This window comes from Ovis aries, chromosome 6 (assembly GCF_016772045.2).
Source record: "Ovis aries strain OAR_USU_Benz2616 breed Rambouillet chromosome 6, ARS-UI_Ramb_v3.0, whole genome shotgun sequence".
Classification (NCBI taxonomy): Eukaryota; Metazoa; Chordata; class Mammalia; order Artiodactyla; family Bovidae; genus Ovis; species Ovis aries.
The window spans coordinates 67948282-67975968 of record NC_056059.1 but is presented as its reverse complement, the minus strand read 5'-3'; the positions used below and the strand labels follow the sequence as shown (position 1 = coordinate 67975968).

The 27687-nt window shown below is 36.7% G+C and overlaps 1 protein-coding gene across 17 annotated transcripts in view; it reads left to right on the top strand.

Annotated features, from left to right (window-relative positions):
• Positions 1-27687, top strand: part of FRYL (FRY like transcription coactivator) — a 259369-nt gene that overhangs the window by 140653 nt on the left and 91029 nt on the right. For 11 of the 17 annotated variants that reach the window (XM_015096494.3, XM_060417093.1, XM_015096495.3 and 8 more), the window contains 10 exons: positions 7671-7750; positions 8134-8214; positions 12010-12178; positions 12463-12555; positions 15934-16032; positions 17484-17585; positions 20669-20713; positions 23450-23553; positions 23746-23854; positions 26825-26911. In XM_015096494.3, the coding sequence (XP_014951980.3) occupies positions 7671-7750; positions 8134-8214; positions 12010-12178; positions 12463-12555; positions 15934-16032; positions 17484-17585; positions 20669-20713; positions 23450-23553; positions 23746-23854; positions 26825-26911 (969 nt within the window). Of the gene's footprint in view, positions 1-7670; positions 7751-8133; positions 8215-11884; positions 11920-12009; positions 12179-12462; positions 12556-15933; positions 16033-17483; positions 17586-20668; positions 20714-23449; positions 23554-23745; positions 23855-26824; positions 26912-27687 lie in introns of those variants that run through there. The other 6 variants (XM_060417094.1, XM_060417090.1, XM_042251400.2 and 3 more) reach the window with 2 other exon arrangements.

The following is a 27687-nucleotide window of genomic DNA, read 5'->3' as shown; positions in this document are numbered from 1 at the left end:
TGCGAAGAGTTGACTCATTGGAAAAGACTGTGGTGCTGGGAGGGTTTGGGGGCAGGAGGAGAAGGGGACGACAGAGGATGAGATGGCTAGATGGCATCACTGACTCGATGGACATGAGTTTGAGTGAACTGCGGGAGTTGGTGATGGACAGGGAGGCCTGGCGTGCTGCGATTCATGGGGTCGCAAAGAGTCGGACGCAACTGAGCAACTGAATTGAACTGAACTGAGAGAGCACACAACATGGCCAAATAGTGTGTCTAGCTGTCACTGTTAGACTTCTGGCATAATTGGAGCCAGTAAAGACTATGTAAGAGAAAGCATGGGTATAAGTTAGCTTCTGTTTCATATCTCTGGCCTAGAGCACACCAGCCATCCCTGTGAGGAAGTCATTATGGTAAAACCACAACACCGCACAGTGAGTGGGGCACAGGAAATTTTATTCCTATCAAATGTAGTGTCGCATTATTGCAAGGTCACTGATGTGTCTGGCGCCAACCTGTAGGATTAGCGCTGTGAGCTGTATAGGAAGTTCTGGGAGTCAGAATGCTTGATCCATATACAGCCTATTCCCAAATAAAGGTTGGCGTCACCTAGTGGTAGATATCTACTTTGTTTTAACCATCGATGGGTTAATCAGATGGCTTACTGGGACTTAATGGCAGAAAATGAAGAAGAACTAAAGAACCTCTTGAGAGTGAAAGAAGATAGTGAAAAAACTGGTTTAAAACTCCCCATTCAAAAAACCTAAGATCATGGCATCCAGTCCCATCACTTCATGGCAAATAGAAAGGGAAAAGTGGAAACAGTGACAAATTTTTTTTTCTTGGACCCCAGAATCACTGCAGACAGTGACTGCAGCCATGAAATTAAAAGACACTTGCTCCTTGGAAGGAAAGCTATGACCAACCTAGACAGCATATTAAAAAGCAGAGCCATCACTTTGTTGACAAAGGTCCATATAGTCAAAGCTGTGATTTTGCCAGTAATCATGTACAAATGTGAGAGCTGGACCATAAAGAAGGCTGATTGAGGAAGAATTGATGGTTTTGAACTGTGGTGTTGGAGAAGACTTGAGAGTCCCAAGGAGATCAAACCAATCAAAAAGAAATCAACCCTGAATATTCATTGGAAAGACCAAAGGTGAAACCAAAGCTCCAAAACTTCAGCCACCTGATGCGAAGAGCTGACTCATTAGAAAAGACTGACGGCAAAAGGAGAAGAGGGCGGCAGAGGATAAGATGGTTAGATAGCATCATTAACTTAATAGACATGAATCTGAGCAAACTCCAGAAGATAGTGCAGGACAGGGAAGCCTAGCAGGCTGCAGTCCATCGGGTCCGCAATGAGTTGGAGATGACTTAGTAACCGTACAACAACAACTGGGACGTAGGGGACAATAGCAGTAACTTCAGTAACCTTTTAGTTACCTTTGGGCATATTTTGTTTGGCTTAGTCTGGGGAAGATCTGGCTAGGAGAATACATCTGCCTCCCTGCTTCCTAATGAACTCTGGATTACTGCCATTTTTCCCTACGAGACCTTGTCCTCAGTGTCTGCATCCTATGTTCTAGTTCCCTCATCTGCCCTACCTTCCTAGGAGGTAAGAATTTTGTCCTAGTCCTTTTTAGAGAAGGGTATAAAAAGTGCAAGGACAAGAATCAATCTCCTATTGTAATGCATTCTCTCTCAGTTTTTTTTATCTCTGGTCTGGTAATTACGGGCTCTAATCTATTTTCTGCAATTTTCACAGGTAAAAAAGTGGAAACTTCCTCCAGGTTATATAACTAGTGAATAGAAAAGCTCAGCTTTTCTTCATTAGAGTGATTAAAAAGTGTAGAAAGATATCTTTTATCACTAATGAAGAAAATATTTTACAATAGTATAAAATGATTTGATTGTAATTTACTTACAATAAGTTGAGCAGCTTGGTATGAATTTAAGGGAGCATTTTGGAGTTACTGGTTTTAGTTTCTTCTTTTGTTTTGTTATTAACTGGGGGATTTTTGCAGAAGCAAACTCCAGTGGTCTGCAATTAGATTATATAAGTGAGTATTAATATGTCTCTGGTCAATAAATTGTTAATATGAGATGAATCGTGTAGCCCTAAGAAGAAGTACTCAAGGTACCACGTAAAAGATTGCCGTGCCAAGATCATACTTAATGGCCCAGCCAATATTCCAAAATTCCTATATCAGTGAGATGTGATTATTAACCTTATGCTTCTTTAATGGTGGGATGTGTTTGCCTATAAAAGATTGGAAAGCTTCTTATAATGCAGTCAGTCATAAAATTCCTACTTAAAAGTATCCCTAATCGCAAGAGGAATTTTGGGTTTATAATTTCAGTTTACCAATGGGAGAGAAAGGTTAAGACTGTTCTGGAGGCTGAGCTCTCTGACTTTACTATGTAGAATAAATTTAGGTCCTGGTCTGTTATTATCATGGGCTAGTGGTAAAGACCCCGCCTGCCAATGCAGGTTAGATGTAAGAGAGGCAGGTTCGATCCCTGGATTGGGAAGATCTCCTGGAGGAGGGCATCACAACCCACTCCAGTATTCTTGCCTGGAGAATCCCATGGACAGAGGAGCCTTATGGGCACCAGTCTATAGGTTCGCACAGTCAGACACGATTGAAGCAACTTAGCATGCAGTCACGCAGTTATTAGCATGGTATTTAAAAATCTCAGCTTCTACAAACTGATGCATAAACTTCATTTCTTTCTTGTAAGGTCAGGTTATTTTTAAAAGGTTATCTGAGACCTTGAAAGATTTTGTTCACAGCTGGTTACTCAGCCCTTTATATGATGGATAGCATGGGCGTGTCCCTCAGAGTACATTTTCTTCTAATTGAATTTCAAGTTCAGGCTTTTAGGACAGTACCCATTTCTAGGAAATTTCAGATGAATGTTCTTTCTGATTTCTTCTGGTCAACAGTAAATACTGAGCCACTTAGCCAAGACGTGGCTGTAGCCTTTGGTTCTGGAGTCAGGGTTCACCACAAGCCTTTTAGAGCCATGTCAGCTGCTGTGCCTCCGTCTGCTTGAGACAGTGTTTGAAAAATCCTAGTACTGTGGGATGAAATGAGAGAGTAACACCGACACATATACACTACCATGCGTAAAATAGATAGCCAGTGGGAAGCTGCTGCATAGCACAGGGAGCCCAGCTTGGTGCTTTCTGATGACATAGAAGGGTAGGATGTTGGTAGAGTGGGAGGGATGCCCAAGAGGGAGTGAAAGTGTTAGTCTCTCAGTTGTGTCCAAATTTTGTGACCCCATGGACTATAGCTACAAGGCTCCTCTGTGTCCATGGAATTCTCCAGGCAAGAATACTGGGGTGGGTTGTCATTCTCTTTTCCAGAGGATCTTTCTGATCCAGGGATTAAACCCAGGTCCCCTGTATTGCAGGCAGATTCTTTATCATCTAAGCCAATAGGAAGGGGATATATGTATACATATAACTGATTCATTTCATTGTACAGCAGAAACTAATACAACATTATAAAGCAATTATATTCCAATAAAAAAATTAAATTAAAAAAAAAAATCCCAGTGCTCTACTTACTGTGGTGTGAATTTGGTCACCTTCTCCTTAAAGTGAATAAATGTAAACTAATAGTTCCTTACCGGATTTCTTGCCCATCATTGTAATTTAACTATCTTTATTCTTATCTAATGTCTGTCTTGTATCCACCACTTTTGAACTAGTTCTTGATCATTATTAAGGCTGAAATTCAGCCTCCTCCTGATGAGCACCTGGTTAATCTTTGTAAGAAATAAGTTATCTTCATTTTAAATATAAATCTCTTCTTTATCTAATCCCTGAGAAGCATTGTGATCATCTCTGAGTAGCTATAATCCTTTTTATTATCCCCAGTCTAGTTTTTTACTTTCTTGGTTATATTTAATATCTTTATTACAATTTCATCTTACTGATGAGGTGTTTTATAGACTATATTATTAACAATTTTAAGGCTTCCCTGGTAGCTCAGCTGGTAAAATTCTAAGCAAACATAAAGAATTCCTATGCATTTGGTTCTAATTGGACCCTGAGATGCAGACTTGGATAAATTATAATCCTGGTTCAAGACACACTTTTGTTGTTGATCTCTGCATGACTACCTGTGTATTTATTTACAGTGTAAGGTAGCTTATAAGCCTACCACCTAAGACTGAGAACTCAACTATTACCTAAAATTTTAATCCTAATTATGTAAAGCTCCTATTTCACTCCCTGGCTACTTCCTTACTATCATACTGATTTTTATGTTAATTATTCCCTTAACTCTTAAAAAATGTTTTCATGTATGTCTGAATAATATATTAAATTTTTCTTGTTTTTGAACTTTCTAAAAAGTTGTATTATACTGTTTCTTTCCTCTGGGACTTACTTTTTTTCATTCAATATTATGTTACTAAGATTAATCTATGAAGTATGTAGCTAAACATCTTATTTTCTTACAATGTGTGTAACTGCTAGTATAATGGAGCTCCTCCCTCTTAGGTTTAGTAGCTGGGGCCTGCAGATTAAACTGACAGAAGTAAGCTTAGTAGAAGAAAAGGTTTACTACATATACATCTCGAGGCCTTCACAGAAAAGAAGTGAAGACTCAAAGAATGGTTCAACCTGAGAACCTGTTTTAAGAAAGCTCAGTACATTGTGGAGAAGTGATAAGACAGAGAAAAGAGAGTGGGCTCCTAGAGATGGTGAACCATGGGAAGGTAGACACATGGGGGAAGCCGGTGGGAAGTAAGGACTGTTCAGTAAGGCTTCTTTGTGCAGCTCCATCTCTGTGCCTACTTGTGTTTCTAGTGACAGTGGTTTGTCCTCTTCTTGGTTAGGGAAAAGGAAGAGAGGAGGCTGCTTTTAGGGAGAAAGGAGGAGCAGAGTCCTTTTCCCTCATCTGTTCTTTCTCTCTTGCCTTCAGCTTAAAACAATCCTTACGCCCAAGGGCCATGTTTTGTGGTGACACACTGTGGGCTTCGCTAGAGTGCAGGCTATGTAAAAAAATGATCTAAAGTTTGACCAGCAATGTTTGTGAGCCCTCATTCATTTACCTTATTTCTACACTTTGGTATTGTCAGACTTAGTTTTTTTCCCATCAGGTAAGGGCAAAATGATACCTTGTGTATTTTTTTTCTATATAGTCCAACTCTCATATCCATACATGACTACTGGAAAAACCATAGCCTTGACTAGACAGACCTTTATTGGCAAAGTAATGTCTCTGCTTTTTAATAAACTGTCTAGGTTGGTCATAACTTTTCTTCCAAGGAGCAAGTCTTTTAATTTCATGGCTGCAGTCACCGTTGGCAGTGATTTTGGAGCCCCCCAAAATAAAGTCTGACACTGTTTTCATTGTTTCCCCATCTATGTGCCATGAAATGATCTTAGTTTTCTGAATGTTGAGTTTTAAGCCAACTTTTTCCCTCTCCTCCTTCACTTTCATCAAGAGGCTCTTTAGTTCTTCTCTTTCTGCCGTAAGGGTGGTGTCATCTGCATATCTGAGGTTACTGATATTTCTCCCAGCAATCTTGATTCCAGTTTGTGCTTCATCCAGCCCTGCATTTCTCATGTACTCTGAATATAAGTTAAATAACTGAGGTGACAATATACAGCCTTGACATACTCCTTTCCTGATTTGGAACCAGTCTGTTGTTCCATGTCCAGTTCTAACTGTTGCTTCTTGACCTGCATACAGAATTCTCAGGAGGCAGGTCATGTGGTCTGGTATTCCCATTTCTTTAAGAATTTCCTACAGTTTGTTGTGAAGAATTGATGCTTTTGAACTGTGGTGTTGGACAAGACTCTTTGAGAGTCCCTTGGACAACAAGGAGATCCAACCATCCATCCAAAAGGAAATCAGTCCTGAATATTCATTGGAAAGACTGACACTGAAGCTAAAACTCCAATACTTTGCCCATGTGATGCAAAGAACTAACTCATTTGAAAAGACCCTGATGCTGGGAAAGATTGAAGGCGAGAGGAGAAGGGGACAGAGGATGAGATGGTTGGATGTCATCACTGACTCAATGGACATGAGTTTGAGTAAACTCTGGGAGTTGGTGATGGACAGGGAGGCCTGGCGTGCTGCAGTCCATGGGGTCACTAAGAGTTAGACATGACTGAGCGACTGAACTGAATTGTGTATTTTCATTCTTATTACTGATGAAAGCAAGCATCTCTTCATATGTTTATTGTCTTAAGAATAACAAAAGGCAAAATCAGAAAATTGTAAAACTTTCCTGAAAGCCTTTAAAGAAGTGGGAAGATATTTCATGCAAATCTATAAGAATATAGTTATCTCCTAATTGATCTGTAACAGACAGTTTTTGTGGACCTAGAAAAGATGGCTCTAAATTGAATAGGAAAGAACAATAGCCAAGCTGTTGTGGAAGAAAAATGGGGAGGCCTTGCAGTGCCAGACATCAGAACCTAGTAGTAAGCTCTTATAATTAAGACAGAATGATTTTAGTATAGATGTGAATTAACTGATGGAATAGAGAGGTCAGAAACAGACCCCTACATATAAAGAACTAGAATCTCTGTAGATGATGACTTGGATAATCTTTAACTCATCAGTTCCTCCTTTTGAACTCTTTTCCATGGAACTATAAAAGTAAATAATACTAAATACATAAGATGTTTATTGTATAACATCATATATATTGAAAATCTAGAATGAAATGTTCATTAATAGGGAGCTCGTTAAATAAATTATAATATACACAGAGTTTTACATGGCTGCTAAATAGTGTAAGGAGTGCTCAGTACTGACAGGGAAAGATGCATCATTCCATTAAGTAAAAATAAGGTGTGTGGGTGGGTGAATGTAGGAAAAAACCTGCAAGTAGATATATACCAGTAGTGATTATATATGGGGGAAGGGGCAGGGATTTTACTTTCTGGTTTTAATGTTTTAATGTGTTTTCCATATTCGGAACTAACGTGTAATTTTTAAATAACTAAATGAAACAAACATTTAAATGAAAAATTTCTTATACTAGTAGAACCATGACTAATTTTAAATTGTTTGAAGTTGGAGTTCCTTTTGGATACTATTATGGTAGAATATCAGACTATGTGGAATATGGACCTGGCTCAATCAAGCTCCCTTTCCTAGAGGTGTCACAGAGAGTTACCCAGAAGAGCGTTTTTAAGTTTCTGATAGAGAATAGTATAACAATGACTGTTTTTTCATCTGCATAGTCTGTAGTTTAAGGGTCTGTGGTTATGAAGCTAACATTCTTGAATTTAGAACTTGTTGAAGTAGATGTTGAAGGCTTCCCTAGTGGCTCAGTTGTAAAGAATCCACCTGCCAATGCAGGAGATGTGGGTTCGGTCCCTGAGTCAGGAGGACCCCCTGGAGGAGGGCATGGCAACCCACTCTGGTATTCTTGCCTAGAAAGTCCAATAGACAAAGGAGCCTGGTGGGCTACAGTCTACCAGGTCACACAGAGTCGGACATGACTTAGCGACTGAACAGCAAAGTAGGTATTCAACTAAATTCTTAGAGAAAAATAATAACCTTCTTAGAAAAGGGGAAGATTGACAGATTAGTAGTAGATTATATCATGAAAGTTAAAATTGTTTATTAATTTGGTTAGTTGAAATGATGAGAATACTCATAAAAGACTTATAACCTATTTGGCACACAATTTTTTTTCCCCTAGATTCCTGTTCATCCTGTGCCTGATCCCTTAGTTCATGAAGTTCTAAACTTAGCTTTTAAGCACTTTAAACATAAGGAAGGGTAAGTAAAATACTTATGGCAATGTTACTTTTATCTGCAGTCTAGACTTAGACTGTTAATTTGGATTTTCCTCAATTATTTGTTACTGGAGTTCAAAGTAGTTATGCCTTTATATTTTTTAATCCACACAAGATGCTTATGGAAAGGATTTTGTAAAAATAATTCTTAAAGCCATTGATTGGATTTTTAAGAATCAGGTTAAATTTCCTGGCAAATTAAAATGTAGAGATAGGAGAAAATTCATGTGGTTTTTATCATCCTGCAAGTGAATCTTCAGAGAAAATTTATACAACACCCTGATAAGGGATTTTCAGATTTATTAAGAAAGAGAGTTTGTAGAAAAATTCAATGAAATAATGTGTTTGTTCTTTTTGTTGCTTTAGATATTCAGGAACCAACACTGGGAATGTGCATATTATTGCAGATTTATATGCAGAAGTGATAGGCGTTCTTGCCCAATCAAAGTAAGTTTCATAAATCACTGATCTTGATATGTTTTAGAATGCCTCATTACTGACCGACAGAATAGGCACTAACTACTTTACTCTGTTATTTCTGTTTTCCATAGAATTTTGTGAAGTTGGTTTCACTTTTTATTATTTTGCTACTGTGTTTTTAGACGATTTTTAAGGGACACCCATACTTCAGTTCTACAAATTGTTTTCATTTATTTGGTATTTTCCATAAAACCTGAATTAAGGAAGTCAGAAATTGCCAGAAATTGTCAGGTCATTACCTTATTCCCTATGTTTCACAGTTCTATGAGAAGTGTTTTTCGAACTCTTGTCAAAGCTAATAATTACTTTTAGTGGTTTCTAGTTGAGTGCTTTTATCTCTGAGATAGCACTGCAGTGTCTTCCTTCTAACCATCTTAATTTGTTTTAATACTGAACAGTGTTTTGAATAGATAGAAGACATACCAAAAAGGGACGATAAGATATACTAGAGTGCTCCATAAAAAGGGTCATTCATTAGGAGTTACATGCATTGATTATATTGAACCATAATTATCATAAACACTAAAAAAGATACTTGTCTTTCATATGTCTAAAGACTGTGGAAGATTTTGAATTGCCTTTGTTCCTATTGGGAAATCTATAAGGCAGAAAGGATCAGTTTAGATTTTCTTGGGTGCTATTTAAAGAGTCAGTCTTTGGCCCTGAAATCATTATATAACAATCTTTAAATTCTAAAGGAGCAAACACAATTATTGTTAGCATTTAGTAGTTCAGATTTTAATACTAAGTAATGTATTTTATTTAGTATTTACTATCTTTTAATTTGGGCTTCCCAGGTAGGGCTAGTGGTAAAGAACCTGCCTGCCAATGCAGGGGACTCAAGAGATGTGGGTTTGATCCCTGAGTCAGGAATATCCCCTGGAGGAGGACATGGCAACCCACTCCAGTATTCTTGCCTGGAGAATCCCATAAACAGAGGAACCTGGCGGGCCACAGTCCTTAAGATCACATAGAATCGAACACATCTGAAGTGACTTGGTGTGCATGCATCTTTTAATTTAGTATTTTTTTTTATCCTTTGTAATTTACAAGAGACCCTTGTATACCCAGTGCTACAGAACTTGGAATATATTGGAGTATTTGAAATGACTTAGACAATAATATATTAATATTGCATTTATATTTAATCAACAGTGAATCCTTGTCTCAGGAATATAACTACTAAAACATGAGCAATGATATATTTCTTTTTATGGCCCTGTAGTTCATGATAGTTTGATTTTTATTTGGAACCTATTATACAGAATGAAGTAAGCCAGAAAGAAAAACACCAATACAGTATACTAACACATATATATGGAATTTAGAAAGATGGTAGCGATAACACTGTATGCGAGACAGCAAAAGAGACACAGATGTATAGAACAGTCTTTTGGACTCTGTGGGAGAGGGAGAGGGTGGGATGATTTGGGAGAATGGCGTTGAAACATGTATAATATCATACATGGAACGAATCGCCAGTCCAGGTTTGATGCATGATACAGGATGCTTGGGGCTGCTGCACTGGGATGACTCAGAGGGATGGTATGGAGAGGGAGGTGGGACGGGGTTCAGGATGGGGAACACGTGTACACCCGTGGTGGATTCATGTTGATGTATGCAAAACCAATACAATATTGTAAAGTAATTAGCCTCCAATTAAAATAAATTTATATAAAAAAATGAAAATGATTTTCTGTCAGGAAATGCTAAATAATACATGAACAAGTTGGATCCAGAAGAACCCTACATGATAGCTAAGTTAAATCTAATATGGTAAGGATAGTAAATAAAAATATTTATAGTAAAGGATAGTAAATATAAGGTAAATATATGAAATGTTTCTCAGTCTTATTGGTCTTGGCATAGGAAATGGCAATCCACTCCAGTATTCTTGCCTGGAAAATTCTATGGACAGAGGAGCCTGCCAGCTACAGTCCACTGGGTCACAAACAGTCGGACATGACTGAGCGATTGAGCACACTTGCTGGTCTAGTTGTTAGAGAAATGCCACTCGAGCAGTAATGAGATGTTTTCCACCCTCACATCCAGTGAGCATGAGAAAAGACGTGGACACATCCTCATTTGGTTGGGCTGACGGCACCACCATTTGAAAGGAAAGGTGGTGAGGTGGGAAAGGGGTGAGGAGAAAGAGAAAGGCTGGGGGTGTTTCAGAATCTTGTCTATGCATTTCCTGTGATTATACTGACTGATAATTATTATAAGAAATTTAATGACAGAAAAAAATCTTTGGATTCTAATATTATTGCAATGAAAGGAATTTTATTCACTTTATATTTTCTTTATAAAATGTAAAAGAATACTTTCATGGAAAATGGTGTATTCTCCAAGACTGAAATGGAAATAGATAAGTTATACTTCCTATCATGTGTCCATATTTCATTAAAATGTAATTAATATCTATATTTATTAATATTAATATGTAATCAGTGACCATTGGGTAGTATGCTTTGTCATTTTAACTTTCAACAACTAGTTTCCCCAAGTAATATTAACAGTAAACTCTTCACTTAATATAAGCAATCTGTTTATTGTATTTTTCATAATATATATTACATGTTTCATAATATATAAAGGGTAAATGAAGTATTATTGATTAATGAACTATCAGATATCTTTTTGCAATGTAAACAAAGAAAAACTTAGTAGCCTTAACAACTGGGGTCATTTGAATCCAAGATGGTGCTCAATGTTTTGAAACCATTGTGATTCTCTAGCTTTTTCAGATTGTGAGACCAGTGTCCCCCCATGCTTCTTATTCTACAGTGTAAGAAGATAATAATTTTTAGTGATAATTAGTAGTCTACAGTTGATTGGTTTATCTCATTAAACAAATGTATTGCTTCAGTCTGCCCTCCTTGTCACTCAGATTGCAGACTTCATTGAAAAGGAACCTTAAAATTTAGAGACACTCTCTGATTTACATATGGATGTTTTATGGGTGGGTTATTAGATCTTATTTTTATGATGATTATTAATAAGTGGTAGTAGTGTTGTATTGCAGAGACGGCAATGGCACCCCACTCCAGTACTCTAGCCTGGAAAATCCCATGGACGGAGGAGCCTGGTAGGCTGCAGTCCATGGGGTCGCTAAGAGTCGGACACAAATGAAGACTTCACTTTCACTTTTCACTTTCATGCATTGGAGAAGGAAATGGCACCCCACTCCAGTGTTCTTGCCTGGAGAATCCCAGGGACAGGGGAGCCTAGTAGGCTGCAGTCCATGGGGTCGCTAGGAGTCGGACATGACTGAAGTGACTTCAGTTTCACTTTTCACTGTCATGCTTTGGAGAAGGAAATGGCAACCCACTCCAGCGTTCTTGCCTGGAGAATCCCAGGGACGGGGGAGCCTGATGGGCTGCCATCTATGGGGTCACACAGAGTCAGACATGACTGAAGCGACTTAGCAGCAGCAGCAGCAGCAGTGTTGTATTGATGGTATTACAGCAATAAGAAATTATAATTCTAATAAGAATTTCTAATTCTAATATGGAATTTTCCTAATTCTTATTAGAAATTAGAATTTCTCCCTAAGGCATTTTTGATTTGAAAAACTAAATGAATAGCAAATTTAGAATAACAAATAATTTTGTTTTCATCTCTGTTTTTCTGGTAGTTTTGATGAGGGCAGAGAAAGGAGATGGTGTTTAGGTAAAACACATTTTGATTTCAACCTTTAATATCATGTGAGACGTGAGTATTTTTAATTCATATCGAATTATGTGTCCGTGTATTTTAAAGGTTTCAGGCTGTGAGGAAGAAGTTTGTGACAGAATTAAAAGAACTGCGGCAAAAGGAACAAAGTCCACATGTGGTACAAAGCGTCATCAGCTTAATAATGGGAATGAAGTTTTTCCGAGTGAAAATGTATCCTGTAGAAGATTTTGAAGCATCATTTCAGTTCATGCAGGTGACCTACCCTTTTCAACTGCAGCGATTGGAATTAGCCTAACAGTAGTTGCTTTTGCTTTAAATGACTTTTTTAAAAGAAACAAGATAAATATGAATTAAGAGTTAATTCCTTATTCCAAGTGTTAAATTGTCACAAGTGTGAATTAACTTTCTGTTTAAATTTGAGCATGAATTTGAACTTAGTTTTCTGATAAAATTGCAGAATGTTTACGAAATTGTTGATATTATCATTTCTTAATCTTCTTCCTTTGTTAATCTAATATATCTTTTTCCCCTCTCAAGGAATGTGCTCAGTATTTCTTGGAAGTAAAAGATAAAGATATAAAACATGCACTTGCTGGTTTATTTGTGGAGATTCTTATCCCTGTAGCTGCTGTAAGTCCATTTTTATTTTTACGTTGTATTTGAAAGTCTCTGTTCATAATCTCGTAGACAATAAAGTGGAAACTTTGAATGTTATGTGGGTATAGGGAAATCTTCATTAGACAAATAGCAGAACACTGATCAGTCTTTTAATTAAAAGAACAAGCCCAGGCCCTTAAGATTTAGAGACCATTAACAGGCAGTGTTTTTGCAACCTGGAAGTAATGCTTATCTCAAGTAGCTCAGCATAACACACTGCATTTAATGGCATTTGCTCCTTACAGGGTGGCTGCCATTTTAATGCTTCTGAAGAATTTAAAAGTACTGTGACATATATCTTAAATTTTACAGGACTGTCTCACTTTTAAATGTTCATTTGTGTAGTTGCCATAACATTCATCATACCTGTCAAAATATGTATCCTAAGTTATTTATAAAATATGATTATTATAAATATGATCATGGTAACTTCTAGGGAAACAGTTTTATGAAAGCTTTTCTTGGTCTAAATTCATTGTATTTCTCAAAATTAATTTGTAGTTACTACTAACATGTGTGTGTATTAGTCCCTCGGTCGTGTCCGACTTTTTGTGACCCCATGGATTATATAGTCCGTGGAATTCTCCAGGCCAGAGTACTGGAGTGGGTAGCCTTTCACTCCTCCAGGCAATCTTCCCGACCCAGGGGTTGAACCCAAGTCTCCCGCATGGCAGGCAGATTTACCATCTGAGCCACCAAGGAAGCCCACACACTAGTCACATAATGTGATAAAATAGGATTTAGGGATTTTCGGGCTTCCCTGGTGGCTCAGACGGTAAAGTGTCTGCCTGCAATGTGGGAGACACGGGTTCATTTCCTGGGTCGGGAAGATCCCCTGCAGAAGGAAATGGCAGCCCACTCCAGTACTCTTGCCTGGAAAATTCCATGGACAGAGGAGCCTTGCAGGCTGCAGTCCATGGGGTCGCAAAGAGTCAGACACAACTGAGCGACTTCACTTCACTTCAGTGATTTTAGCATACTTAGACATGCTAGAAATTTTTTGCTTCCTGTGTGGTTTTTGTGTGTGTGTGTGGTATGTGATAATGCTATTTACTTTCAGTTTACCATGTACTGCTGTATGAATGATATTCTTTATAGTTATACACACACACACATATTTCATTTTTAAAAACTTAATGGAGGTAAAATTGACTTAAACTACACATATTTAAATTGTACAATTGGACATATGTATACGTCTGTAAAACCTTCACCGCGATGAAGATAGTGTACATTTCTACCATCCTCCAAAAATGTCTTCATGCTCCTTTTTAATCCCCACTACCACTCACCCCACATTTTTCTCAGATCTAACCATGGATCTTTCTATTCCTCTACTTAGTTTTGGGTTTCCTAGAATTTTATACTAATGGAATCTTACACTACAGACGCTTTTCTGGTTTCTTTTGCTCTGCATAATTATTTTGAGTTCCAGCTATGTTACAGAATGTATCAGCAGTTTATTCATTGTTGACTAGTATTCTATTGTATGGATGCACAGTTCGGTTGTGTATTTACCTGTTTGGAGATATTTGTTCCTTAGAAGTGATTTGAGTTACTGCTTATCCATCCTGAATTGTCATGTGTGCTTCCCCTTTGTCTGAAAATCTGATTTTACCAGGTATCTGAGAGTATGCTGTAGTTTTCAAGGCAGTTCATCAAGAGGAGCAGATTGTAGGAAGAAAGACTTTTGACTGTGGTCCGTTATTACTGTTGCCTAGTTCTTCTTTAATGCCATGTTTACTTTTTTCGTTTATTTACTAGGATTGCACACTAACAAAGTACCACAAACTAGGTGGCTTAATCAGCAAAAATTTATTGTCTCACAGTTATAGAGGCTAGATATCTGAGACCAAGGTGTTGGCAAGTTGATCTTTTTGAGTGCTGTGAGGAAGATCTGTTCCATGCCTCTCACCTAGCTTCTGGTAGTTTGCTGAAAATCTCCGACATTCCTTGTCTTGTAGAAGTTTCACCCTGATCTATGCTTTATCTTACATGGTGTTCTCCTTGTGTGCGTGTCTATGTCTGCATTTCCCCCGCTTTTTGAGGACACTAGTCATGTTGGAGTAGCACCCCCTTCCCCCGCCAGTACACACATACTCCAATAGGACCTTATCTTGCAGATATAACTAACTATATCTGCAGTGATTTTCTTATAAGGTCACGTTATGAGGTATGTGGGGTTGGGACTTCAGTGTTTGAATTTTGGGACAATTCAGCCCATAACACCTGCCTCTGTACATGGAGCTTCTTCTGTCTGGAACATTCTTACCACTCTAATAACCCCCAGCCTCCTTTCTTAGTTGGCCTCTGCTTGTTTATTCATTATTTGTATTGAGTGCTTCCTGTGGGTCAGGGCCTCTCCTGTACACAGAGTAGAACAATGGTCAGGGTAGGTAAGACTTTTTTACTCTTCTATATCTTACATCCAGTTCAGCTAACTCACAGTCACTGAATATGTACAATATGCAGTATGCCAGATGTGTTGGTGAGTACTATGGAGAAATGTAAAGCAAGGTAGGGCCCTAAAAATGCTGCAGTGGGTAGGGGAGTTGAAATTTTAAATAGAGTGATTAGGAAAGATTAGGCTTCCCTGGTGGCTCAGCTGATAAATAATCCACCAGCAATGTGGGAGACCTGGGTTCGATCCCTGGGTTGGTAAGATCCCCTGGAGAAAGGAATGGCCTCCCACTCCAGTATTCCGGCCTGGAGAATTCCATGGACTGTATAGTCCATGGGATCATAAAAGTTGGACACGGCTGAGCGACTTTCAGCAAAGGCCACCACCTTGAAAGGGATGATAACAGCTGACCAAAAACTGAAGGAATGCAGGAGCAAGGCATACCAGATTTGGGGAAAGACTTTCTTAGGCAGAAGGAGCCAGCACAGTCATCCAGAAGCAAGAGCATCTTTGATGTGTTCTAGGAATAACAGAGATGCTAGTGTGGCTGGATGCCAGTGCAGGGGCCAGAGCAGTGGGAGATAAGGTCAGAGAGGTTACGTGGGATGCTATAGTATCTTAGGCAAGGAAATGCTGGATTCAGTGTATATATTACTTCCTTATGGAGTTTTTCACTGGGGTCCGTTCTGAGTGCCCTAAGAGCACACAGAATTTTCTCTTGGAGCTTTTTTTGTACCACATAGTCATTGTCTGTTCACTTGTCTCTAGTCTCTGCTTGTTCACCCAGGGCAGGGACCTGGTTTGTCTTATTTACTTTATGGAACTTCCATTAGATACTCAGAGAATTATTAACCAGTTTCAAACCTTACAAAACCTCTTTGTAATCTCTGTATAGTTTGATCTAACGTTTGTAACCATTTTCTTTGTTTTTGTATTATCTTTTTACCTAGGCTGTGAAAAACGAAGTGAATGTTCCCTGCTTGAAGAATTTTGTGGAGATGCTTTATCAGACTACTTTTGAACTGAGTTCCAGAAAGAAACATTCATTGGTATGAGAAACATTTCAAACCTTCACATATTTATTTGGAATTTTAATAATTGATTTATGAATTTAGTAGAGTTTTTTTTTTAGTAGAATTTAAAGAGAATTATAAAAATTAAAATTGTAAAATATCCAAAGTGTAAACACAAGGGAGAAATTTTACCTATTTTCTCCTGCTCTTTTAAAAACTGTATATTCTTAATTTTATTAGCTCTGTATTTAGTAGGTTATTCAGACTTTATTCTAGGTTTTGACAGATGCTTTAAATTTTGTATTAGAATATGTAAAGTGAAAGTGTTAGTCACTCAGTTGTGTCTGAGTCTTTGTGACCCCGTGGACTATAGCCCGCCAGGTTCCTCTATCCGAGGGATATTCCAGGCAGGAATACTGGAATGGGTTGCCATTTCCTTCTCCAGGGGATCTTCCCAACCCAGGGATTGAACTCGGGTCTCCTGCATTGCAGGCAGATTCTTTACCATCTGAACCACAAGTGAAACCCGTATTAGAATGTAGGAAAATTTAAATGTAGTGAGAAGTGAAAGTGTTAGTTTCTCAGTCGTGTTTGGCTCTTTGCAGTCCTGTGGACTGTAGCCCGCTAGGCTCCTCTGTCCATGGGATTCTCCAGGCAAGCATACTGAAGTGGGTTGCCATTCCCTTTTCCAGAGGATTTTCCCAATCTAGGGATCTAACCCAAGCCTCCCGCATTACAGGCAGATTCTTTACCGTCTGAGCTACCAGGGAAGTCCAATTTTACATTATAATAAGTTGTATTCTGAAGCATGTGATTGTCTATATAATTACATCTTCTCTTTTCAGAAATTTAAGGTGATTTTTTTTCCCCATTTAACCATACACTTCAATAACTTTGAGGGGTTTTTCTGTAAATTTGTATGCAGCTTGGAGAAAATGTGCAATAGTGGATGAGTACTTGACCACTTAAGATAGAGGTATAATAATAATCAACAGTGACTGTGCCAGGCACTAAGCCAAGTGCTTTCTACTCTTCATCTTACTTTATGCCTCAGAACCCTATAGGATATGTGTGATGATCATCCTCACTTTTCATGTTAGGAAAGTGAGACCTCTAGCACTTTAACGTATCCTCTGAGTGACTGGAGCACACACACTCCCTAAAGTCACCTGATGAATTGAAAGCTGAAACGTTAATGTTGGTCTGTGCTCTGACCCCCAGGGCTGCTGTTCTAGTTAGAGGAGTATTAGATCTAGGGAGAAATAACAGCATATTTCTAACTTGGGGAGAGGTGATAGGTCAGGAAATTGTTCTTACAGAAAAAATGCCCTTTGTCATTTCTTTGATTATTCCCTGATTGTATTTTTTATTACAAACAGAAAAATGCTAATAGAATTTTTTTTATGAGAATGAATGAAATATAATTGACAAGTCCAGTGCTGCCCTTTTTGTGAAAAATCTTAATTCTGTTTCTTCCTCTCCTTTAGGCTCTATATCCATTAATTACCTGCCTTTTATGTGTCAGTCAGAAACAGTTTTTTTTAAATAACTGGCATATATTCCTACAGAACTGTTTGTCACATTTAAAGGTAAGACTTAATCTCATTTCTGACCTGTAAATACTGACTGTAGTACATTCACTCATGCAGGTATATTAAACAGTATATAATAAAACTTTTAGTACTATAGTTCATTTGAATAGAGATATTTTACCATATTTCTTTTCTTATACATCATTTCTTCTATAGGGAGTCATGTTACAGACATGAATAAACTGTTGATTAAATTTAGTTGGTCTTAATGAATGCAAAATTATATATTTTTAATGATTATTTATAATATCTTAGATTTAGCAATATTTATTAATTCCTTTAGAATTTCAGAGTATTAGTTAATCTTATAAAATTCTTCAAATTGTTACTTTGTGTTTTCTTTTGAGAAAATTCAGTAATGTTGGCTCAAGTCTGAATAATATGAAAAAAGCCTTGATGATAAAATATCACTAAAAGCACATTTAGTGTAATTATGCCTGGTCAAATCTAGAAGGATGGTTCTGGATCTTGACAGCTCCTGAAATGTTCTGGCTTGAATCAAGGGATAATTACTTGTTATTAACAGTATTTGGCACATCTGTGTTCAGTCTGAAAAGAAAACTATGAGGTAGAAGGATCTTCCCAGGATACTCTGCTGAAGGATCTCACAGGATCTTTTCTTCTGTGGACAGGAGCACAGTTAATATCTGACACAGAATGGGAATGTTCCACATCTGAATGTCATATGAACACTGGACTTGAATACTGTTTTGATGCATAAATGAATATATTTGAATATCTGCTTACATATTATAGAAATATGGCTGACAAGTCACTTCAGTCGTGTCCGACTCTGTGTGACCCCATAGACGGCAGCCCACCAGGCTCCCCCGTCCCTGGGATTCTCCAGGCAAGAACACTGGAGTGGGTTACCATTTCCCTCTCCAATGCATGAAACTGAAAAGTGAAAGGAAAGTAGCTCAGTCATGTCCGACTCCTAGCGACCCCATGGACTGCAGCCTTCCAGGCTCCTCTGTCCATGGTATTTTCCAGGCAAGAGTACTGGAGTGAGGCAGACATGGCTTTTTATTTTCTGTTATTCCTCTAAGTTAGGGTTAAAACTGAAAATCTTAAGCTTTGAAGATGATGAAACCAAGGCACAGAGAGATTAACTGACTTATCTCTGATCCAACAGCTAATCATGATGTGAGAAATAGGACTGGCTCTTTTTTTCTCACTTTTAAAGATTGATTTACTGGGCAACATTATTATATATGCATTTTTTAAATGATTTTACATATCATTTTGAAAAATACTTTTATTTCTTAGTAAGATATACTAAAAATAGGTCTTCCCAGAAATATTTTTGGCTGTTTCCCTCCATAATATACATACATTGATGTTATTCATATTTGGGTGAGAATTGATATATTCTCTTTGCTTTATTTATGAAAATTCTCAGTATTAGTCAAACTGGTTAAATTCTTTATGCCATGCAACCAGAAAATTAGTTTTGTTAAGTACATTATATTGTTTCTGTCCTTATTTTGGTAATTCATACAGATTTAGGTGCTGAAAGGGAAGTGATAATTTTCTGGGTAGTATGATTCTTCAAACTTATAATAACATATTTTAAGGCACACAGTTTAAGTGTTTCTGGAAGATTGCTTTGTTTCATGACAATTCATACTTTTCTGTTGCTTGTTGGAATGTTTTATATATATACGTTTCCACCTAACATATTTGCAGTTCTTTCGCAGTACCTTAACTTTTTTTTTTTTTTTTTTTTTTGTCTTAAGGCTTTCATTTAAAATGCTGTTTTCTTTGAACCCTTAACCTCCTATTAAACATTTCTGGCATATTGTCCATTTTCATTAATGGCTGTGTCAATCTGCCAGGCTAAAGGAGATAAGAGCCACTTAGCATGAATATTTGGAATATAGTTGTCTTGACCATTAACCCTTAACTTACATTAAGGCTCTATTCAGCAGAAATTTTATGACTTGGTTCCTCCTTTTTAAGTTTTATATACTGTGGCTACGCTGCATAGTTGAGGTAAGGAGTTGAGTATTCAGGGAAAAACTATGCTGGTTATCTGTTGTGACAGGTACAACTTATTTGATTTATATATAGGGAAAATTGGCCCAAGATGAAGGTCTTCCCTAAATTGATTTTGCTTTGAGATTCAAGTAATCTCTTGATCTCAAAGTAATCTTTAACACTTTTTGTAGAACTACTACTTCTTAAGATAAATTTTTATTAATATTTCTTATAGGCTAGATTTTCTAAGTATGGTATCTCATTTAATTTTTACTATAACTGAGGCTAATAGAGATAAGATTTGCATCTAAATCCATCTAGTTCCATAGTTTTTGTTCTTTCTGGTCTACCATGTTACCTTATAATGTATTAAAAAGAATATTGCTATACTTAAATATTTAAAAATGTGCTTTTGGCTGTAATTCTGGGGTATTAAAAAGGCATTATTCTATAGATTCATAGGAATAAATATGATACATTTTCAAGGTACTTTAAAATAGTGCACAGTTTTTAAAAAATTATCATACTAGTTTTTTAAATTGGTGACCAGAAAAATGGCCATTAATCTATAGGTCCATAAAAGCATGAGAGAACAACAGTTTATTTTCACTGAAAATGTTAAATCTGCTATTTTTCTCCCAAATGTGATTTGGTAGTTTCCCATGCCCCTGTATTTATGTCAGTTGAGGTCATTATGTGAAAAATGATTTTAAAGTTTCTAAAGAATAAGAAAGAGAGGAATAAGAGTAGGTGCCATATAAAAATAATTGAAATATTTTTTCTACAGTGTATGCTTCCTTTCTTTTAAAAATGGAAACTTGCCTAAAATTAAATGCTGTACTTTTAGAGGAAAAATTAGACAGTTGAAAATTTTAACCATTTTCTCTCAGCTTCAGTGTTGTAGGTGTATCCCATGATCCATGATGTCCAAATTATAGAATTGTTTTCCCTCAGTGTTTCTAGCCACTGTCTTGGAAATTTCAAATTTCTCCTAAATAGAGACCTTGGTGAAGAGCTGTCTTGTTTTGTGCTTATTTTCATCTAACATGCATGTGCTGCATCTCATGTTTATGTTTGCTGTCTCACATTGCTTTATTTAGATGCCATCTAACAACAGTATCAGAAAACAAATAGAAACTCTCCAGGTGAGTCGTGTTGATGTTACAAAGTAAAATATTGCTTTATCTCCTTAAGTGTGGCTTTTTTCCCCCCCTTTACCCATTGCTGCCTTGCATGTCCAATGTATTTATTCAAACCTGCTTCTTGTGTTGTAAAAGAAGAGGCGCATACAGCAGGAACTTTCTACCAAAGGTTTATATTAATGTGGCCCCAAGAAGATGAATTTAATAGAGAGAGATGATACCGAATACTGATCTTTAGCCATCATCTTCCGTTTTAATATATTCTATTTAATTTAGGTTAGCTGTTATGACACCTTTTTATATAGTGGGTTTTTTTTAATAAATTATACTTTTAAAATATTTTCCAATGAAATTAAAGGGACAGTAACTCAGGCTGAATATGATTTTGATGCAACACTTTAAAATTTCAATCCTACTGGTTTGAGTTTAAGTAAATCTCTTTTTTTGTTTTTGTTCATAGTAGGAAAAGGTGAAGAAACACTAAAATGATTGCTGCCAAGAGCATATTTGACTGACATCAAAACTTTATTATATGTTAATAAAACTGGACTTTATTAATGTAATCTGATTATTCAAATTAGACCAGAACTGTAACTAGGGAATTATGTGTCTTTGTTTAAGGATTAGATTAACTGAGGATGTCTTTATTATTCAGACATGTATAGCAGCATTTCATTGACCAAATAAACGATTATATGATTTTTAATCACTTTTTATCTTGTTTGGCATTGTTCTTTATAAAATAAATCTGCTTTATAAAACACAGTAGTACATCTTGGAAAGTTTGAAAATCAAATTTTATTTCATGTCAGATGCCTCAGCATATAAGATATTCTAAGTTATATGAGAATAATTTTTATGTGAATTAGACTTAGATTTTTAATATGTAATTTATTACATGTTGGTTTATAATATTCATATTTTGAAAATATAATTAACAAAGTGAAAGTATTATTTGTAGTGTACCTAAAACTAAGTGAAAGTGAAGTCGCTCAGTCGTGTCTAACTCTTTGTGACTCCGTGGACTGTAGGCCACCAGGCTCCTGCATCCATGGGATTTCCCAGGCAAGAATACTGGAGTGGGTTGCCATTTCCTTCTCCAGGGGATCTTCCCGACCCAAGGATCAAACCCGGGTCTCCCGCATTGCAGGCAGACACTTTAACCTCTGAGCCACTAGGGAAGCCCAAAACTGAACTCTTATTTTGATATCTGAGACCTTGTATTTAAGTGCTAGAAAAGAAAGTATTTCAGAAAGCTTGGTTGTTACATTAGAAACATACATTGTATGTAACTATATATGTTATTTTATTTATATTAGCAACAAATTAATAAAAAAACTACTTGGGGAGTATATTTAAAATTTGGAGTCATAGATTTGACAGTAGAGGAAAAGACTGATTTTTAGACTCTGACCAACTGAATAGTTGATATTCCATTCTGAATTATATCAAATCTTCATATACATAGATGTGCAAAATTATAGCCATTACCTTCTGTAGGGGGGATCTTTCTGACCTGGGGATTGAACCCAGGTCTCTCGCATTGCAGGCAGATTTTATCGTCTGAGCCACCAGGGAAGCCCTATGTTTTTTCCCCCTAGTTTTTGTCTTTTTAAAAAACAACTCCAGTAGTAACCTTTTTGCATTGCTTCTAATTATAGGGAGCAGATGTCTATTTTTCTGTAGTCTGAGAAAATACAAGATAGAATGGCTCAGCTACTTCATATTTTAAAAGTCCCTTTTGTCCATTGTTACGTATAAAATAATTGTTTAACAATAGCAAATCCCTCAAGCCAAATTAAATAAATGCTAATTTATAGGACTAAATGCATTATAATTAACAGATGCATAAAGAATTTCTCCTAATAAAGATGATTATTAGCTAATTTTCAAATTTTACAATTAACTCTCACTACATGACTTGTCATTTGAGAACTTCACTTTTTATAATAGCTCATATGAGGAAAAGGTTGACCAAATTGTGATCGAAATGGGTGCTTTTCTCATTTTAAATAATAATGTTTTTGTTCTAAACTAAGAATTAAGGGTAAACACTTGACACATACTGAGCATTTAAGATGTGCTAGGCAGTGTTCCAAGTGCGTTCCACATAATATAATAACTTCCTTAATCTGTGAGGTAGGTATGGGGTACCTTGTACCCTAATCTACATTTTAGAGATGAAGAAACTTTCACCAAACAATGTAACAGTCTCCAAGGATGAGGTTTGGCTAGTTATTCCTAATTTCAGAGTCTATGCTTTTAACCCACCATTCCATATTTTTTTTTAAGTATAATCACTCAATAATATTTTGCATTGTTTCATAAGTGCAAATATCTATAACAACATTTGGTGTTCTAAATTTTAACTGTTTATGAGCTGCAATGAATTATGGCAAAGATGAATAATCCTTTCATCATTATGTCAGTATTGTTGTGGGACCCATTTACACATCAGGTAAGTTGAACTATATACACAGAAAATACATAATTCTAGTATTTTACTCTTTTGTTTTGAGAATACAAGGAATGACTCAAGTCCCTTATTTATGGTTGCTTTTGAGCTTTCTCTACTTACCATATACTAAACATATACTTACATATTGAAACCTGTTTTGTATTGAATAAAAAAGGGAATGGAAAGGGCTTTTAATTGTTGATAGAATATAATTGATCTTAAATTTATTGCAAGTACTTTAATAAATAAGCTTATTTTTATTCTCTTTTGTTTCTAAACAGAATAAAGATCCTAAAATGTCTCGAGTTGCACTGGAATCTTTGTATAGATTGTTGTGGGTCTATGTAATTAGAATAAAATGTGAAAGCAACACTGTAACTCAAAGGTGAGTGCCTTTGTTTTAAAGCATATTTCAAATAACATCTTCGTTAAAAAAAAATAACCACGCTAATGAATATTAGTTAACAAAAATACCTTGAGGAGGAATATGAATTACCTTGACAGGATGGGAAGGATATTTTGCTAATGTTTTGTTACTTTCATTCTCTCATCATGACTAAATCTTTTCTCCTTCTAGTCGTCTTATGAGCATAGTGTCAGCACTTTTCCCGAAAGGTTCACGAAGTGTGGTTCCTCGTGACACACCTCTCAATATATTTGTGAAGATTATTCAGTTCATTGCTCAGGTGAGTAACTGACTCATAATACATATATATGTGGAAGTTATAAGCGTGACTCAGACTCCTAGAATTTGTTACACATCTAAAAGCATGGTAGTAAAACATTTATTAATACTGAACAGTGAAGAAAGTATGCTTTAAAAAGTAAAAAATGAGGCTAATGATTGATTTTTGTGTGTGTGCAAAATATGTTTAAATCATTGATCTACACACTTGGAGAAGGAAAGGAAATTCCCACAAATGGAAGCACTCAATTTAGAAAGAGTTGAGAAAATCTCATAATCCTACTTTTAGTCTATAAACTAATTAATGCCCAAGTATCTTGAAAGATAGTGGAACACTGTTTTCATAATAATATTAATCTAGGTTCTCAGGTGCAGACACTAGAATCCACTGTAGACAGCTGAACCCAATGGGGTCTTTTTATTTTTATTTTTTGACCACCATGTGGCATGTGGGATCCTAGTTTCCTGACCAGGGATTGAGCCTGTGCCTTATGTAATGGAAGGGCAGAGTCTTAACCACTGAACCACCAGGGAAGTCCCCAAAGGGGTCTTTTAAGGAATATAGATTGTTTACAGACTCGCTAATAGGACAGAAGAGACCATAACACTGGACTCCCAAGGGAGCTGCTGCCTCTGCCACAGTCAAAACAGCTGCCAAATTAGGAAGTATACCCCCAGGTGCTTTAGAATCATGCTGCTACCATGATCCCACCAGTAAAACAGATGCCTTTCTCCCTATCCTCCTCTTCCTCTACCCCAGTTTCCTGGGTTTCAATCACATTCTGAAGCCTGTTGTTGAATGGCATCCTGGGAAATGTCATGTTAGCTTTGGAGCCTCTGCAGTAAAGGCAGGTTTATTTGAAGAGGAGTAAATGGAGACTGAGTAAGCACATCTACATTGTCTTTTGTGACATCAGCCCTGGAGAAGCATAGGTAGGGTTACCTTCTCAATTTAGGAAAAACACTGGGATTCCAGGATATTCATTGAGTTCTCTTTGAACTAAAACTGTTGACAACAAAGATGACCCATAAGGTAATTACTCTTGACAGTGAAGAAGTAAAGAATATTTTTAAAAATAATACATTTCTATTTACAGAAGCACCGAATTAATGATAATTAGATAAGTATAAATGTGTCAACAATATGAATGAAAGCAGATTGTGCTTTAGATTTGTGGTTCAGAGAACTTTTGCCATTTTATCACATCCCTTCTTCTAGGGTTGTACCCACTCCCTTGGATTAATCACTTCACACCAGCATTCCTCCAGAACTATAGAGCTCCTCTCAAACGTCAGTTACTCTTAATTGACTTTTTCTTTTTCCTTGGAGATTACCTTACGGGAGCCCAGTTTTTTCTGTCCCAGTTTGAATTTCTTGCCCTCCAGGCCTGTTGCATAACTATTATCATGAAGCTTCCTTTCATCATTATTTTGGAAATTATTTCACTTAGATCTTTAGTATGATTTTGGTAAATGAGTGTTTAAAACTTACATCCTACTGGTTTGGGTATTAAACTAATCATTTGATAATTAAATCACATATATATAATCATATACTTTTAACATTCAGTTCAGTTCAGTCACTCAGTCTTGTTCGACTCTGCGACCCCATGAACCACAGCACACGAGGCCTCCCTGTCCATCACCAACTGCCAGAGTCTACCCAAATCCATGTCCATTGAGTCACTGATGCCATCCAACCATCTCATCCTCCGTTGTCCCCTTCTACTCCTGCCCTCAGTCTTTCCCAGCATTAGGGTCTTTTCAAATGAGTTAGCTCTTCACATCAGGTGGCCAAAGTATTGGAGTGTCAGCTTCAACATCAGTCCTTCCAATGAACACCTAAAGGACTGATCTCCTTTAGGATGGATGGGTTGGATCTCCTTGCAGTCCAAGGGACTCCCAGAGTCTTCTCCAACACCACAGTTCAAAAGCATCAATTCTTCAGCCCTCAGCTTTCTTTATAGTCCAACTCTCACATCCATACATGACTACTGGAAAAACAATAGCCATGACTAGACAGACCTTTGTTGGCAAAGTAATGTCTCTGCTTTTGAATATGCTGTCTAGGTTGGTTATAACTTTCCTTCCAAGGAGCAAGCGTCTTTTAATTTCATGGCTGCAATCACCATCTGCAGTGATTTTGGAGCCCCCAAAAATAAAGTCTGCCACTGTTTCCACTGTTTCCCCATCTATTTGCCATGAACTGATGGGACCGGGTATCATGATCTTAGTTTTCTGAATGTTGAACTTTAAGCCAACTTTTTCACTCTCCTCTTTCACTTGCATCAAGAGGCTCTTTAGTTCTTCACTTTTTGCCCTAAGGGTGATGTCATCTGCATATCTGATATTTCTCCCATTAACATTAATTCATACGTATTCTCCTTTTGTCCAACTAGATTCAGGAGCTTCTTCTGGTCACAGACAGGTATTCTTGACATTGTTTGTGTAATTCTTAACATGATCCGTGGTTTGGGAAGATTCCCCAGAGAAGGGAACTGCTACCCACTCCAGTATTCTGACCAGGAGAATTCCATGGACAGAGGAGCCTAGCAGGCTACAGTCCATGGAGTCACAAAGAGTTGGACATGACTGAGCTAGCATGATAACCTAACATATACAGGCAGAGCCCTGTTTTATTTAGTTTGCTTTATTTTTCCTTGTAGATATTGCACTTTTTTTTTTAATCAAATTGAAGGTTTGTGGCAACCCTGTGTTGTCAGATGATGGTTAGCAATTTAAGCAATCACGTATTTTTAGTTAAGGTTGTGCATTGTTTTTTAGGTATAATACTATAGTACAGTTAATAGACTACAATATGGTATAAACATAATTTCTATATGCACTTCTAAGCCAGAAAATTTATATGACTTGCTTTATTGCAATCTAGATCAAACCTACAATATCTCCAAAGCATCCCTATAGCAGAAGAAACTTCTAAGATTTTATTGATTGTTTTTCTTTTTTCTAGGAACGTTTGGATTTTGCAATGAAAGAAATAATATTTGATCTTCTCAGTGTTGGAAAATCTACTAAAACTTTCACCATTAATCCAGAGGTAAAAAAATTATAGTAATTTACTATCCTATATAATTTAAAAAAAATTTTTTTAGAGCCCAGTTTCTGGAATCAGAACTCTTAGGCTTAAATTCCTAGTTAAAGACAAATTAAAATAAATGTTATTTCCTACTTCTTTAGTCCTATTATTCCCTAGTAAACTCCTATTTATACTTTAGATATTAAATTTTCAGATTGTTTAAAGATGTTTTGTGAACTAATTGCTTATTGGACTCTAATGACACTGGAGAATATATAAAATTATTGTGCTGGTTCTTCTCATAATCAAATCTTAGGTATATATTTAGTAGTTTAACAAGTGAGCTGGAAAGTTATTGAAGCTTTTTACTTGTAGGATTTTTAAGATAGGTTAATAATTATTTCTAGATTTTTAAAGTGAGCAAAAATGACTGATTTTTATAGATGACATGTTTAACAAAATGTCTTCTATGACTATGTGAAATGACCTTTTGATATTTAGACTAATTTCACCAGCGTTATGTCATATGTAAAGACAGGAGTAAAGCTGAAAACCTTGATCTTGGACAAAAATATATATATAAAGAAAAGTTTTATTTTATTCCTGTATTCCAGTGAACTGTCTTACACACCCACTGGGATGCATATGTCCATTTAGCACTGGTGTAGGTCATGAATAGTGACAGCTTGGGCTGAGATGGTATCGTGGATAGAGAGATAATTTACTGGGAAAAGAAACACTGAGAAGATACTGAGTTTGTGGGGAAAATGCCTTTTGGTTTGAACATGGTGAATCTG